The sequence below is a fragment of the Neodiprion pinetum genome, chromosome 5, assembly GCF_021155775.2.
Source record: "Neodiprion pinetum isolate iyNeoPine1 chromosome 5, iyNeoPine1.2, whole genome shotgun sequence".
NCBI classification, from domain to species: domain Eukaryota; kingdom Metazoa; phylum Arthropoda; class Insecta; order Hymenoptera; family Diprionidae; genus Neodiprion; species Neodiprion pinetum.
In genome coordinates this window covers 22,137,030-22,154,837 of record NC_060236.1, presented here as the reverse complement: position 1 = coordinate 22,154,837, position 17,808 = coordinate 22,137,030, and the positions used below count along the sequence as shown (strand labels likewise).

Sequence of the window (17,808 nt, the reverse complement as noted above, 5' to 3'; positions counted from 1 at the left end):
CTATGTGATTCGATACTAAAAAATTATTTACGTCGATCGTTATTTTTTTTCTTCAAATCTTTTATTATTTATGTATATACATCCTATACGTAGGTTTTAATTGGAATTATTTTGGGAATGGGACAACCAGTAAAGGCACAGGTAAGGGGTAGGTATACATGTATATTTATAACTTAGGAATTACTACCGATATATGTAAAAAAAAAAAAAAAAATATGCGAACACGCGATGGAAACGAAACTAAAGAAAAAAACACGGTTTAATAATTACGTAATCTATATAATATTGAGTATTTATGTGGTATATTAACAATATACAATTGTGGGTTCCGCGTTTTTGTGTCAGTGTTTAAATGCATGTCGGTAAGTACATGTACAATTATCGGTCAGGTATTTTTCGTTTTTTTTCGATTTTCTTTTTCTATCTGTTTATTTAAAAAAAAATTATTTTTATTTCCGTCCTCTCTCAATCCCATTCTCCGATGTACATGGCACGCGGCGTTGGTGGCATAACACCTCTCGTCGGTATTGGTACACGGCCGTAAATGTGATTATACGGTGATTCAATCCTCTCGTCTGAATCTGTAAATATGTTATTCGCGGTAATGACATTTTCTTCAAATTTGCTTTTTTTTCGTTTTATCATTTGGCGTGTAGAAGTATTTTCCTGAACGAATAGGTACTCAATCCGACTGCACGGAATTTATTTGGAAACTTCTTCAAAGTCGATAATATCGAAAAATCCAGTTGGCAAAAACAATATGGCACCGAAGAGGTTGATCAGTTGATCGTTCTACGTGAACGTTGACTGAAAATTGGTAAAAAAACAGCCAGCCATGGCACTCTTTTAAAGCAAGCAAAAGCGTTGGTTTACTGAGTTCGTCACTTTAACTTCACATGGACTAAAAAGTAGGCCAGGCTGGTAGGTTTTTGGAAATATTGGAAAAAAACGATATATGTACGTACGTACCGAGTCCGCTCTCGAAACTTCTGGCGTGGTACATTATTGGGGGTCGACTCGGGGTTCCGTGGTGTCCGTAAATCTGCGACGAACTGCTACTGCTGACGTAGCCACCCGCTCCAACGTAGCTTGGGGGTGGCTGAGGTCTACCGACGTGTCCGTAATTTGATGCTAGTGGCACCACCGCCGTTTTGGCGTGACCGTTTTTTGCCATTTTGACAAAATTTGGCACTCGTGCTCTGAGACCGCAGTAGTAAGGATCGTCTGCAACGATGACAAATTAACGATCAGTTCTCAGCTTTTACAGGACCTTTTCGTAGGTGAAATTCCACTCCAACTATCCTTGCCTTCGTTTTATTTAGCGTGAAAGAGAGTTTGACAAGTTGCGTTTGATGAACATTATCATACGGTCAAAACGAAATTGCAGGTTTGTCGATATCAAGACGGCAGTCTTGACATTTTGCCAAGAATCTCAATTTGCCGGTCAACCAACGTATGGTATTCCACGTGCAATATATTTCAAGATTGAAAGGATTTCAAGAATGGTTTTGTCATCATCGATTTTCCTTTTATTTCTTAGACTCACCATATTTTTTACTGTCGACCTTTTTACTCTTCTTATTATCGTCCTTTATTACCGGCGAAGGTCTTATGCTGCTCGCATAGTCATCCTCAATGTCATCGTAGTCGGGCTGAAAACGGATTTACAAAAAGGAATAATAATTTTGGTTCTTTATTACAGAAACTGAGAGAAACTTCGACAGAACGCGCAGGTTCTTAGAAGTAAATTAATAAATTTTGACGTTTATCTTCCCTTTACCTTTTTCCATTCGTCTTTGAACGTTATAAAAAATAACAAAAAGATAGTAAAAAAACAGACAGGCAAACAGGTGAAAGAATGCCGGTTCATTCGTGATCTCGTATTGTTTTCTTATAATTTTGATTTAAGAATGGTAAAAAACACGCACCTTGGGAATGTCATGGCCGTAGAGATTTTCTCTCGGGGGAAGTTTTGGCGGTCTTTCACCGCGACGATGCTGATAGCTGGTCGATTGCATGTAGATTTGTTCACGTTCTAGCCTAGAACCGGCGGATTGGAGCCTTTCTTTCGTCGTTGACGACGATGATGAGATCCCAGCTACGCTGTAAGGATCTTCGTCTGGAATTGGTATTCTAGGTCGATTTTTAATGTCCACCGGTCTTTGGAGCGCTAGAACTGAACAGCGATATTTTCACTCACGCTTGAATTCGATGGAGTTTGAATATTTTAGAGTTCGCGCGCTGCCCAGAGCGGGAAAACTCGAATATTTGAAAAGTAACTCTGGTAAAAAAAGCACCCCTTCTTACCTGGTGGTAATTTTGACTTGAGCATGTCCAGACCGACGACGTTTACGATCAAAACCCACACTGGACATTGTAGAAGGTCGGCTTCGGTTCTGACAAATACTATTGCACTTAGGCATTGCGTTTCGAGTCTGCGTCTGTCAGGATACGCTCTTCTCGTTTCTCTCGACAAGTTTGTTTGATATTTGTTCATGTCAAATATCTATAAAAATTGTTACAAAATTTATTTTGCGATTCAAGGACGTCGAAAATGGCAGAACATTTGCGAATACCAAAATCGTTATACCTTTCCTGGTTTCTCGTGTTCCAAAGCGCCCTGCGAGTTGCGCAATATTTCTGGCCCGATGGCATTATCCTCCTGATTCGTGCACTTGACGTAAACGTTGCTTTTGCACAACCGTTTTATAAGTATATTTCCCTGAACGTCCATTTTTATTTTAACACCCTGATTTATGTGGCGTTTAGCCTCGTCAGTTTTCTGATCCCTCATCGGGTTGTCGAATCCGCAGAGTCCTATCCTAAATTTGTGAAAAACCAAAAAGAAAGAACAAAATCAGTTAAAATTATCAAACGCAATAATCCTTCCCGCAATTTCTAAATAGCAGCGAGTTGGAATCGGCCAGTCAGCAGTGATGACTGGCGGTGGCGTCGTGCATCAAATTGACCGTCACGAATGAAGAAGCGTGCAGCGTATACGATTGGTGAAAACTTGAACTAGTTCTCGATTTGAAAACTATTAGAGCGTCGTTGAAATTTTAACGAGTCTAATAATACAGCGCACGCGGTTTACTTTCACGTCATTCACATATCACATAATGTAACATATGATCATACAGAGAGAACGAAAATTATTATGCATTTGGAAAAAAGTTTCAGTGATGAAATGGAACGTGACACTCGTGCCGCCGCCTTTAGGTATATAAAGTCTTGTGTGTTTAAACTTTATGTACGCGGTAAAGAAATAATGTACGGATATACGTCTACATGCGACTGTACTGTTGAAGTAACTTGAGTAAAATAATTAGAAATCATGGATAATTATAAAAAGCGTTACTTATAGGTTGTATACACAGTTTTACGCTCGCCAGGGCACGTCGGGAACTTTCCTACGCGAAAAAGTAGCGCGCTCAAAACTATATCGCAGTATTTCTTCTTTTCCTTTTTTCAAGTCTTCAACAATTCTAGTGTACTTTATTTGTTAGATGAATGAACGTGAATAACGCCAATTTCGTGAGAAGAAAATTCTTATGAATATAAGGACAAAATGTTCAACGACGAACAAAATATATCAAAGATAGGAGACAACGGGACGGGAGGAAAAAAAATTGCAACAAATTCTGCGCCATTGTTTTGTAACGACTAATTGAAAAAAGTGTACCTGAAACCATCGAATCCGTCGTTGGAACCGTTCACCGTGAGAACTGGTGCCCTAGCGTAGGCCTTAGCGACCCGTCTGTTCCGTTCGAAGACAATCACTTTCGCCCAGATCTCGTCGTCGATCTGATTCCATTTGTCTAAGACTTCTTGTATGTGATCCTGCGGAAATGTAGAGAATAAAGAAAAAAAGGCAAAGAATAGAATGTTAACTTTCCTATAGTAATAACAATCGTGCCTACGAACCTACGCAGGTATCTAGGTAGCAAGTTTAGGAGGGAGACTCTAGAGTCTCGCTTCGAGTATAACGCATCGTATTAGAATGATGCAATAGGCGGGGAAGGAAGTTATACGACCTTTCGATGACCTTCGTCGGGGATCGCGAATAGGAATTCAGATCGGCTGCTATACACTAATCGATTGCGTTTACATTATGTAGTTACCTTGTAAAGTTTGTCCAAATTGTACCAAACGTCCTCCTCCTCCTGCTCTTCGTATTGGGCGTCGGCGAGATTGTCCCTCGAACGGGAGAGGATTTTTCTTCTAGACACCATTATCACGATATCAATGAGAGTCCTCGTTATTGATTAATTAATTAACAAGCGCGTCAAACAGTCGACAAATCTTTATATCCCTACTTCCTCAAGTCCACCCTCCTTCTTTTTTATCTGAAATAAAACAAAACAATGTCATCAATATTCCAACGAATCTGTTTTCTCTTTTGTCTGTACACATGTCATATTCTTATTTTCAAGTATTTCTGGAACCCCTAATTCACAGATATTTTCCCTTTTCTTTTCTGACGAAGCTCGTCGTTTAGTTTTGCCAAAAATTTTTGCGTGTCGACAGATTGGCGGAAATGTGGGCGCGTGCGTATTTTATTTAAATTTATTTCAGACAAAGGGACTCGGCAGGGCCTCGTGGTCTGCTGTAATTGCATAACGATACGGGAGCATAATAACATAACATAACAGAACATATACAGCATAACACGAGACGTGCGGTTAAAAGAAAGAAGACAGCGTGCCTTGCACAATAGAACGAGTTGCTACAGGATCAGTACTGCTTATTCAACTACTTATAGCAGTCGCTGTTGGTGCTGCTATTGCTCTTATAATACCGCCGCCTTCGTCGCCGATCGCGGTGAAAGTTGAAGCGGCTGTGTGTAGCTATATACATATATATGTACTTAATCGTTCCCGGTCTTGGCATTTATTTTTTATAACCGCAGCTATGTGGAAAAATGTAGTATTTCTACAGGGATTTTATCTTGTTTATTTATTCTAAAATAAACATATGATCCAAAAATATGAATATTTATTATGTATCAAGATACGTAAGAAGATTTGTTGAAAAATTAACCGACATTTTTTTTTTTTTATTAGAATTTGACTTAGAAAAAGTATAATTCTATAGGGCGATAGTAGGTCAAGGGGAATTCCATATCCTATTATCTTTGTAACAGTATAATAGACACGGTGAAAACGATAATTTGGTGCGCAGGCACGAGCGCGGATAATTTGAAACTGCGCGGCAAATTCAAAAAGTGGGGTAAGAGCAAAGACAGTCGGTCGTTTGTCAATAACTGCAGTCACTTGTGCAGGTGAAATTGGGCGGCTTTTAGTGCAAGGTGTAGATCCGGTTCTTCCAGATTCACCCATTACTATTGGGAAAAAAAAGAAAGTAAAATCAGCGACAAATAGTGGAAGACACAACAAAATAAAGAAAAACAAAAGAATCTTGAGTGAACGTATATTAAGTGGAACAATTGAAGGCTGCCGTGATCAACGAACCGTGTTCAGAAAAGATTCGTATTATAAAATTAGCATATGCATGGTGTTTACAACACATGAAATTTATCGCCGATGAAAACAGTTTCACGATCGTGATAAGATTTAGAAATTCAAACAATGTGTATTCTTAGACATGTGTCAAAAATAAAAATCACTGCTAAATTAAGAAATTGTATTTGTAATCACCCAACCGTAAAGCATATTCGTATGCATATTTTTATTATCGCGTGCTTTCTCCTCATATTCTGGAAATGTGCAAATTGAGAAAATCAGAGACAAAAAAGAAAAAGAAAAACATATCTTCATAACAATTTATTTCTATCATAATTATTAAGGTTGCCATAATTATGAATGGTTTTTTTTTCAATCGTTGCCAGGCAAATACACGTTTCGGTAATTGTTTTTATAGCTCAAACATATAGGTTTGCTCATGCGCACCTATATGTATATATTTGTGTATAAAGTACGGGTATGTGTATACATGTACAATCAGAAGTGTCGGCATCTAAAACTTCGAGACTTTCACTTTTAATAAAATGCGAAGGCTGCCAGCAGCAGCAGCAACAGCAGGAGCAGGAGCAGCTACGTGCTATCAGTATCATACATGCTCTAGACGTGTAGTTTGTCGCCCCTTTTTCATTTTAACAATAATAATGATCATAACACCGATATATCTCGTACTTTGTACAGAAAATCAAAAATGTTACATCAGGTTCATACTTGGTAGGGTCTCGACTTACAATTACAATAGTGAGTGGAATGAGTGATGTAAGTATAAACTCGAAATTGTTGGTTGCAACTTGAAACGCCTCGTGTAATATACTACAGAATAATTTCACGTTCACGCGTAATTCCTTTCTGTGCACATACACGGATTTATACCCGACATTATTCAACATCCGTAAAAGCAATAAGATACAGAAGGGTGCGGTGCACTGAATTGCAGAGTATAATATATATACGGCGAAACCCGTATAATATAATAGGTGTGTATAGATGTAATACCAGCGGTGCTTTCGCCATTTCGTTTTGCGGCGTATGCATGCACTGTAAGTATAGGTATGCGGGTAGGCGATCAAATTCCATCTTGCGCACAACACAATATGCCACACGCGTGCATGTATAATACACACGTTATTTCATGTTATACATATTAAATATAGAACGGTACATGTATTGCATGTGTCGCATACCTTAGCTGGCTTTTTATATACCTAAAGCGAGGGTGCGGCTGCAGGACCAACATGGCGGCGCGCCGGGTTATCAGCTGATCTTTTTGGGGTTAACTGCACGGATATCACGGCTTTGAAAAACCTCGCTCAAATTATACAACGCTTGAATTTCGTTATGTCGAGTTGTCGGAGAATGAAATTGAGGATACGAAATAAACTTTTGGTTAAAATGTGCCGTATATTTCGTCCGTCCGTTAGGTGGCGTTATTTTTACGAATGTGTTTTTTCTACAACCGCACCCGAGAAGTGTTTGAACACAATATTCGTAAATAGGAAAGTCGCGCGCGCACTTTCCTTTGGTTACATAAATTACTTGACCTCCCTTCTCGCCCCTGCCCATCCACATTCTACCATAACAACTTTGTAATTGTGCCAGTGGGCAATGTTTTTTTACGGGCTTAATATGATACGTACTTATAACAGTGTTTAATTATTACCATAGATAAGTTGTTACACGCGATGGAACTTTTTTACAATTTCCAATTCCTCCCGAGCACGGTACTTGTAACCATCCGATACATATATATATATATATATATATATATATAATATTAAGTTTGATGGCTCCGAATTTTTGAGCAGAATGATTGTTTGTTTTTTTTTTTTTTTTTTTATACATATATAACGAATGATTTAACGAGTACATTTATATATATATATATACATATATATATATGTATATATATATAAATGTACTCGTTAAATCATTCGTTTATTATACTCAATTTCTGCTAATCCTCATCTATTTATTTTTTCTTCGTGTTTTTCGACCGACATTTAGCTCGGAACGAATTATAATTGAAAGGAATGAATGAAAACGATCAACATAAAACTGATAAAATGTTTTACAACGCTAGTTTGGATAGATTGTGTACACGTTCCTAATTGGAATTAAAAAGTGGTAATTTGTATTACCTGTACAATTATATATTAATGCGAAGAATATAGAAGAATTTATTATTTTTACGGATTGCTGAGCGATTTCATAACAGGCAGGTTACAAGTATAGTATTGGTATAATATATAACATTGTATTATATTAATATTAAATCCATACATGCACCCGTTGTATATATTAAACGTGACATCTCGTCTCACTCGCCGTTTCGTAAATATGAAAGTTCATTCCCTATACATAGGTATATGCATAATGGTATTTGGTATACCGTATAGGTGTATCGGTATTATTGTACTAACTCTTGGTGCGGAATGTATCGCCTCAACACGATAGCTGTACATAAGCTATATACTATGTCTACGTATAGAAATTTATATTAACGAAACTTTCAATTCTTGCATATACTTACACGAAATTCTTATACCACAACAATAATAGTCTATACGAGTATATAAAATAAACTTGTCAAATAACAAGTTCGCATGATACAAAATTTAGGGATCGACGTATTCCAGGGTGAGCAGGGAAAAGATTAAATTATTGATTGTGGGATGACACGCATTTCCGGGAAAAATAAAAAACTAAGTTGTATCCGCTTCTGCAATAAATCCGGTTTACGATTGTCATCCCACATGTACGCAATGAAGAATACTGGCTTCTGTGACGACGTGACTGAATCAGCACATGAAGTGTTCCGCTACCGTGAATCACGTATATGCTCCAAGCGAAGATATTCCCAAATGACGTACGGGCTTGGTATTTCTAATTGGTATCTCATTGAAAATATGTTAAAAAAAATTACCATTCACACACAGACAATAATCAGAATAATAAAACAATGGAGTGCGTTTGTTTCCTTCACACTATTATTACTGTTCGTAGACGACGTTTGAGAATTCCCAGGCTCGATTAATCATTAAAAATGCAAACTTGTATCATTCTTTCACTGACCACATTGTTGCTGCCGTCGAGACGAATCCAATGAGCCCAAAATCGTTCACTTCTGACCAGATGGTCCGGAGATATTAACGTTCGAATTTGCGCGACGGACTCGCACAAATCCGACAGCGAGCCGGCGCTGTTCAGTTTACAGTGCGACTTTGGCGCTACTGTCGTGCCTGAAAACTGCAAAACGGGATATCTCGGAATCAACTCATCGGAACTTTCCGATCATGGGACTCATTGGATTCGTCTTGAGGCGAGCTACAACTTGAAGAATGAATCAAGCTAATATCGTTTTAAAAAAATACCGATCAGCTGATTTCGGTTGAATTACCTATCGGCGTTTCGGCGCGGCAAAGAAATACCGTAAATCTTGTCTTCGCATATATTTCCAAACAAGGAAGAACGACAACACGCATTAAAATACCGAGTCGAGCGGTATAAGGAGAGAATACGCGATGTACGTGATGAGCAAAAACTCCGTTAATTGTTGTTGAAGGCGTATGCAGCGTGTAAATAAGCAACTTCGGATAACCGTTAGTTGTGTGATATACCGTCTGCCCCTGGCCAAAACGTAATACAGAGAAAAAGGCTCCCGCATCTTTCGGTACTTCATTCGTGTATGTAAAATGTACCTGCATACCTATTATTTATATATACTCTTGCATGGTTGTCGGTGCGACTAGAAATTTTTTCTAAAAAGTTGAACGAGGTCAAGCCGAAAGTTCTATAGGTACATTATTTAGCGTATAACCGTGTCTCAGCTGTGCGCAATAATTATCATCGCTGTAACCAATGCGCGAAAAGAGGGGAAAGAAAGAGTATTAGGAAAAAGAAGATTGATGATTCGCTTTTCTAGAAAAATATTCATTCGCTTATTTAACCTCGTGGTTTCTTTAAATTCAACCTAAGCGTCAGTCGATTATCGAAAATCATTTCGCAACCGTTCATTAATAGCTACATTAAGTTTCGAAAGGAAAACATAGGTATGGGGTATACGTTGGAGAAATTCGAGGTCTTTAAAAATATTAAAGTTCAGTGCCTGATTAATTAAGTAGAAAAGAAACCAGAAGTAATTTGCGAAACTTGTTTTATAACTTTTCACTCTTGGTTTTCTGTAGAATCTGTGAATATACGTTATTTTTTAATTTGGAAATACCGTGCAGTTTTTCCCCTTACATTTCTTCCGCCTCTTCTCTGATTCACGTTGTTCAAATTCGCGAACTCCAGCACACAGATAGAAGTGGAGAGTTCGCGTCATCGAGGGAGAATCCAGCTGGACCGGGAATGCAAGAAGAGGAAGAGAAGGGCGGGAGTCGAAAGAAAGACAGACAGAGAGAGTAAAAGTGCCGAGGGGCGGGAAAGAAATGAAAATTCGAAAATTGTCATGTTTATCACGTTCTTTGAAGAGGTTTACATACCTGCATATATCTAAATACCTGTATACATGCATGTGAATTCAAGCTTTGGCATTCCTAAAAAAAAATAAGCACGCACGCATGCATTATACCTGGCGCGACGCCGAGAAGTTGGAGTCATGATCGTCCGGTCTGAAACCGCATCTCCGGGGGGAACCTCGATAGCTTTGGAGGAAGAGAGGGGGGGGGGGGGGGGGGTGGGGCGGGCAAAGAGCTGAGATAAACGCGAAGGAGCAGTAAAAAGAAGGTAATCGTGAACTCCGGTGACCTTCAGCGGCCTTGGCTCCTCTACGTGGCCCCCGTCGGTCGATCCTCTTAGTCCTTCCTCTCTCCCTCTTTCCCTTTTCTTTTCTTTTGCTTGGTTATAATGTAGCTTCCCCATCTATACATCGCAATTCCACCTATTGCTCACGGGGAATTCAAATCCATGCGGCATCGATGGTGTTGCTATACATGTAGGATTTGTATTACTTATTTCTTATTGGATTGCAATTTACCTTTGCAGAGGTTATGAGAAATCACGATACGATTTGAATGAGACCAGAAACCTCGAGTTCCGACGATCCCGTCACGAGATATTTCGTTTTTAGATACGAAATATGGTGAAAAAAAATGGTTGGTTGGGTTCGAGTTTATGCTTTAAATGTCAAAGAATCTGCCGACAACGTGTTTTTATATAGGCAACAAATTAGGTGCGAAAACTAATCTTTAGTCTATTGGGTAGTGAAAAAATCGAGTCAAGCACTATACATCTGCCACACAAGTATGGTTCGCGAATTCGGATTATACTGTTTGGTCTAGTGATGTCGGAAGATCATTCCACAACGAAATAATTGGCGGGCAGGTTTCTTTCTATAATCAGCTTCCACACGTTTCTTTGTCGCGTGAATAAAGAGGACATACTTCAAATCAAAGTTGACAAATCGTTAGGTGAATTAATTTACCGGTGAATAACGTACCCATGTCTGCAGAAGGAAGCTTATAAAATCGTCCTAGGGTAATCTGGCTACGATTTGATCTGATTCGACGAATTCACTCTCAACCGTTCGTCTGAAGTTGCAGTTCATATCGATTTCACAAAGTAATCAGTATCTGTTCTACCCATCTTCCAATCTTCTTTCAAATCAGTAGGGGTCAAGATTTCAATCACACAAATTTGCCTTCTAAATTTCAAGAATTTTGGCTCAGCCGTTCCTTTGAAATAATGTGTATTTGAATCTCGATGAACTTAATAACTGGAGATTTAAAAGGTGGATTGCGAAAGAATTTTCAGGATATTGCCGCGTGGACTGAGAAAATTGATGGCATAAATTTCATTGCCAAATAATCGGTGATTTCGGACATTTTTTATTCGTAATCCGATCTTTATGAAATTTAAAAGGGAGCAAAATTCAGATGGCATGTGTGTATTTTCCAAGTTTCAAGTCCACGTCAACAAGGGTTCGGCTGATATTATGGTTCCTGGAGGAAAATTACGGTTTGCAATTGATTTTCGGCTGCGCAGGTTTGGTTAAAAAATATCCGGTGAATTTCAAGATATCTTGCGTCCTCTACACACTGTTAAGACACGGTAGCTAGTTCGGCTGTGTAAAAAACTCTTGATTGAGCTCGGCTCTTTCAGCGGCTTATGGGTATATACTTTATAGTCGCGATTCGCTGCCGCGAATCTTAATGTTTCGTTATCCCTTTGAGTCATAGTGGTAAGTAATCTTACAACCTATTTTATATCCATTTATTGTATATTTAGAGAACTTTTTAACATATTTCTTTGCGGTTTTTTCCTTTTTCTGATAGTATACTAATACGATTTCAAAACTCGAAAGTAATTATTGCGATATGATGTCAATTATTATTGTTAGAAACAAATTGATTGAAAAAAATCGTGAAAATTCAAGGAATAATTCATTTCCGAGCAAGTGACCCTCTACACATATAGGACTTTCCACGCCGACTCACTCAAAGATTGACCATGACATTTTTTAATTTCACCAAGGATTTTGTCGACTTTAGTATAACCCCTGAAGAACTTGCAACATTTGGTTTCGGAAATAAAACATTTTCACGCAAGATTTAAAGTGGGACCTCGGTTTTTTGCTATTCTTCAAAATAGGTTTATTCCATTTTTTTAATCGTTTCTTCTATTTCCATACCTGTTAAAAATCTATTACAACATATACCGCATCTCCTCCGCATGATTTATTAAATTGTTTTTCCAGTTCTGAAACACACTCGCGATTTTTTTCCAAATTTTTTTGGCACACTTTTGTGTAGTAAAAATAATAATTCTAAAAGTGTTGGAAAAATATTGTGAGGATCCACCATTTTGACTGTTAAAAATCTGATTTCAGATTCGTAATCAGTGACTCTGAAAACCCCTGCAAAGAGTTTTTTGACCGGATTCGATGAAATTAGAAATTTGCGTTCACCTTATTGGATCCGCCATTTTGAATTTTGGAAATTTGATTACAGATTTGTAATCAGTGATCTCGAAAACCACAGAATACTATCTTGTTACAAAAGTTGACTCATCACAATAATGTATGACTCAAAGGGTTAAGGTTTTTAAAGTATTACTTCCGAGGGGCTGCTCACTCGTGGATTCGGTGACACGACGATTTCCGAAAGGAATCGATTTCTTGTGATTTAGACTGTGACTCTCGTGATTTCCGAATCAATCAGATTACCTATTCCAACGATTAAGAGTGATTTCTAGGTTTTGGAAATCATTGATTTTTAGACTCTCGAGAAATGAATATTGATTAATTATTAAAGATTAACAATAATTAATTTACGATCGGAGATACGTGGATACTCAAGCAGTAACAGAGATTATTAAAGAAATTAGAATAATTTTTTTATTCTCTCGTAAACATTTAAAATTTTTTCATTTCTAATAGGGGATGACATCGAGAATGTATCTATGTCTGTGAATATATTTATACTTTAAGAAATCATGAGGAAATCAGGAATTATGCGATTCGAGTGATTTCCAGCGACCTTTAGCGATTGCTTGTTTGATTTTGGATGAAATGGTTCAATGATTTCTCAAGTGAGCAGCCCCTCGATTACTTCACCGTACCATTTTCCACTATTAAATTCCTGCTCTCCGAAGGTGTTCGAAAATAATATTGTACGTAGCAATGTGAACATGAACTGGACGTAAATTGATATAGCACAGTTATTATAAGTATAGCTTTTGAGATATTTATACGTTAAATTAAATTAATTTTCTCCACGAAAATTCATTGTTTTACAAAATTTTATACCCAAGCTAACATTCTGCATCTAGATGCGTACGTAATGATCTTTAGTTCTGTTAGAGATAAAACCGTACTAATAATACATTCGTGGAATGAATTAATCTTGGCCGAAAAAAGATACAACTTTTAAATGCTGTAACTTTGCTTATATTTGTTTTTTGTTTGTTTTTTTTTTCTTTCTTTTTAAAATTTTTTCTTTTATATATATATATTGATTTTTATGTTAAAGTTTCAAATATACATATGCAGCTTGTCTATAAATTATGTCTGTCATTCTTTTTGTTACCTCATCTTCTGCAATTTTGTCAGAGGTATTACAAGTTGCATAATATAAACATGCACGTACGTGTAACGCATGTATGTGTGTATTCGGAGATATACCTAATTCTCTAAAATTATCCAGACGACCTTTCAAATTTTCACTATAGGTAGGTGTATACGTGCGAGTGCGTACATATATACCTAAATGACTTAGATGGGTATTATATATACAGATTATCATCGCACTGTACATTATTTCTTTTATTATTACTATTATTACAATCATTAATATATAATAACATACAGTGTCTGCCTACCAACGAAAGTGTAAAATGCTAATGGCGAATTCCAGAACCTGCGAAGGTATGTGGGTATATATGTATAAATATATAGACATATCTAAACACGCGACGTTTAAAATCTGGTATGTAAAATTGGTTACAAATTATCTATCAGGCACGAAAAAAAGAGCATAAAACCAACGAAGGACATCTCATACAAGCGTACGGTATAAAATTCATGAGGAATAAATTTTCGTTTTGTTGTTGCCCACATCTGAACTCAGTTTTTTATTTTTTTTATTTAATGTTCCTATCTATTTTTGCGTGGTTGTAAAAATTCACGACGAAGAGAGATAATTGGAAACAAAGATACGATTTATTCGAGAGTAGAAAATATCGTTTTCAGTTGTCCGGATCAAATTCGGTATAAATACGTAAATAAGTCACTTTTGACAACGAATTTTCACTCTCTGCAGAGTTTGAAATTATACATAATATACTTGATAATCCAATAGAAGAAAGAGAAAAAAAAATTTCAAATACCAAGTGGCCGAAAACTGGATTTCAAGCTGACTAGAATACGTGCATGCGTACACTCAATACATACATATATACATACGCATGTGTTACTCGACATGAATTCACTTTCAATTTTTTTCTCTCGTCGCTTATTCCGCGCCTCGTACATCATACTAGCTGTACCGATTTTGATGTAGTTCAGTAATACGATATTATAATACATGATTATATGGATCGGATTATGTGTTATAATATATACCGACCGTACATGCTAATGCATATTGATGTTGTATTTCGCAACATTTAATTTCCGATACATATCGCGCGCCTTAAAAGTTCACACGCTGTTGGAATAATTTTTGTAGATTTTTTTAAATTTGTATTTCCATCGATTACCTCACAATCGGTGTAAGATTTTTTTTTCACTATTGAAGCCATTAACTATAGGTATTTACGTGATGACGTTTGTATACGTATGTGTGATAAAATTTTACCTAAATCGATCGATGTAGAGTCGAATTTTGTCCCGAAATACTTATCGAATTATAATAAATGGGTGTGTATATAGGATACATGAATAAATAACGCACAGTGTATATACGTATATTTAAGTATACCTATGTAGAAGCTTTCACTTCCACAAAGAATGCGAAGGCCTCTCTGCACCGAGTACGGAGCGAGTGAGTGCGAAGAAGGCGGGCGGCAGGCAGGGTAAGGTCTGTGTAAGAAATCCGTCGACTGGCTACTCTCTACAGCTATCGCTACTCGCGTATAAACTCGACGGTTGGTTCGAGTTTGCTGCATGCTGCTGACTTTAAAACGAATGGAAACTGGTTCTGCCCGAGCGAACCGCGAGCGCGCGTAGGATGGACCGATAAGTACCTACGTGTAGGCTCTGCTCTTCGCACGTTATTGCCTATTCGTCAAATCGTTGTTCCGATCTTTTTTCACCAACAATACGATCGTTTTCTAGCATTTTTCCTTCAAACACCGTTTGAATCTCCCGCCCCGCGGCGCGCGTCAGCGCGCGTAATTCAAAACAGTCGATTCAAAATTCGAAATTCGAACAACGTGCGTCGAGGGCGTAAATTGAAGATTCGTGTGCTGTAGAGAATGACCGAACGTACGTAGGCAGAAGGAAGAGGAATTGATGAACACACGTCGAACTCGCTTCGCGGTTCGAATCGTAATTTGAAAATACCGTTAGCCCGGGGGCATGCGCGACTTCTAAGGTACAGGTACTATACCTATATACGCATACCTTTCGGGTGACAGAAGCACTAGGAGAAACAGCAGCACCACCAGCAGGACCACCGCTCTAGCCACCAGCGGAGAAACGATCCTCGTATTTCCGTTGCCCCCGATCCAATATGGTATCATATGTTTGTCTATAATGTAATCGGCGAGACCACGTCAGCGGCCCTAGTCAAATGCTCTGTGGATCGCTTCGTTCATCGTAGAAAAAATTTTGCCAAAAAACAACAAAAAAAAATCAAAAGACAGCTCTCAACGGTCTCGATCCTTATTTGATATCATATTATTAGACTCTTTGAACGAATTAGACAAAACAGTGTCTGTTCACACGCGGTATAAAATATCGACGAATTTTTATCTTGATATTTATATAATCGTATATTTATACAGACACTTGTGTTTCGTTGAATTACACTCTTATTTTTTCACTTTTCTGTTTATTATACACGCACACTTTGCACTCGCGGCACAATCAAGGGCACAAAAGCACGAGCCCTTTTTGCACTTAACATTAAAAATCCTAGGCTAGCAGCGGTTCACCGAAAGTACGTAGGACGAAAACCGTTTCAAAAACACGCACCTAATACTTGACAGGTATCTACAGGGTGGCGCAGCCTTGCGCGAGTGAGAGTATTAAACCGAGGCGCGAGACGTTCACCATCTTGGTGAACGGCCCCTGAGATCGCGAGTTCGGAACTCAAGACGCATGCGCGACTTTGTATCCGTGACGTCAGAAATGGGACAAGGAGCGCGAGACCCGTTCGCTTCGCTCGCTCTTCCCTGGCCTTTAAGCCTTTCGAGCCTTCGGACTGATCGGCGAGACTCTGGCTTGGGTGTATATCATACACCTATGTATATCCCACCTCGAGGCAAAATCCCAAGGACTATTTGCACAATAGTTGAACTAAGATTGATTTTAGTTTGTGTGGGCAGATTGTGATGATACGGCTGATCGCGATTTGGGAACGACTTCAACCGATTTTCAACATTATGCAGATTAAACAATACACATATTGTTTTTTTTGACGTCTTCAGGTTTAAAAGCTTCTTGTAATTCGAACTCGATTCTTCGAAGTTTGAATTGTGCTGGTAACAATGAAAAGGTGAATAAATACACATATTAATTCATGTTATCATATCCAGTTGTTATAGATAGATTAGCCAGGTTATTATTCTACTTGGGAAGAATTCCTAGTTGTACTTACTACACATTCCTTAACCTTATAACCTTATAACCAGAAAATGTAGGATTGATAACTATAATCACGCTCAATAATTACCTGTAACACATTTTCTTGTAATTTCAACAATATTTGAATAATTTTTGTAATTATACTAATTTTAATAGAACTTTTTACTACCCGTGACAAACGAAATTTCTCCCAGTGCAGGAATATCCTCACCAATATTAACGAGACATCAAATTGTGAGAGAATCTAATCGAGTTTCTTCCCGGATGAGCAGACACATGTGTATTCGGTTTTCTAGTTTCTCTGTATCTTCCATGGTATGTGGTTTCGAAATATATTCAACCTCTCGATCGTTATCCCATCGATAGATCGCTGTAATTCGTATGTAGTAGGTATAATTGCTGAATTTAAATATAAATCCTACGGCTGCAGGTTCGGATCGCAGTTAATATAGCTTTCTATTTCATTTTATATCCATTTTAGATATTACAGCAGTACGGTTCGTACTGAAACTGAACATGAAAATTGCTTGATCGTAAAATTATTTGCCTATTATGAGACGCGCGGTAAATGTGGTTATTCAATTTTTCGTCCATTGCCTGCCGATTCAATTAATTCGTGAATACCTAGTAAAATAATAATTGCAGTATAATTCAATAAATTGTCCGATTTATGTCTACGTGAGGTTATCCCATTGGGGAATAAAAACAACTTATCCCTCCAAGAACGTATGATAAAAAATTAAAGAAGTGAAATCCATTAACGTGTGTAAATTGAGTTGAAACAATAAGTACCGAATTCTTCAGCGGTGGTACTGTACTCGTTCATTTCTGGTAACGGTATAGTTGCAAAGAAACAAACGAATACATAATCAGGATAGGTGTGTGTACGCATATTACACAAGTATAGCAGGCGTATTATACGAGTACATAGAGTTGTTTTAATGCGCCAACAATACGCGGCCGCCTTACGATTGCTAGGCTTGTCACATCTTTCTTTGGCGCGGTCCTGCTACAACACCTTTTTCGCGGGGCCGCGACTACATTCACACTCCACTATATGAAATGCATTATTCGAGTGAC

General features: G+C 37.8%; 1 protein-coding gene across 3 annotated transcripts; it reads right to left on the bottom strand.

The window, feature by feature from the left end:
- Positions 1–51: 51 nt before the first annotated feature.
- exp (expansion) lies at positions 52–16,276 on the bottom strand. Of its 3 annotated transcripts, none has more exons than XM_046627685.2 (9): positions 15,544–16,276; positions 4,122–4,346; positions 3,683–3,840; positions 2,591–2,822; positions 2,308–2,506; positions 1,929–2,176; positions 1,547–1,652; positions 966–1,224; positions 52–581 (listed from the first exon to the last, which is right to left on the bottom strand). In XM_046627685.2, exons 2-9 carry the CDS (start codon positions 4,230–4,232, stop codon positions 563–565), a joined length of 1,332 nt encoding a protein of 443 aa, XP_046483641.1. In that variant the 5' UTR covers positions 4,233–4,346; positions 15,544–16,276; the 3' UTR covers positions 52–562. The 3 variants fall into 3 exon arrangements, with proteins under 3 accessions (XP_046483641.1, XP_046483639.1, XP_046483640.1); XM_046627683.2 differs by having other exon boundaries at positions 55–581; positions 970–1,224; positions 15,544–16,271; XM_046627684.2 differs by lacking the exon at positions 15,544–16,276 and adding an exon at positions 8,553–8,692 and having other exon boundaries at positions 55–581; positions 970–1,224.
- Positions 16,277–17,808: the final 1,532 nt, after the last annotated feature.

What these genes read in the sequence shown, in the direction of transcription:
- exp (XM_046627683.2), bottom strand. Translation starts at nt 4,232, where the DNA reads ATGGTGTCTAGAAGAAAAATCCTCTCCCGTTCGAGGGACAATCTCGCC. An exon ending in AACACGAGAAACCAGGAAAG is followed by an intron (nt 2,507 to 2,590) that starts GTATAACGATTT and finishes CAATTTTTATAG; the next exon opens with ATATTTGACATGAACAAATA. An exon ending in CAAGTCAAAATTACCACCAG is followed by an intron (nt 2,177 to 2,307) that starts GTAAGAAGGGGT and finishes ATCGCTGTTCAG; the next exon opens with TTCTAGCGCTCCAAAGACCG.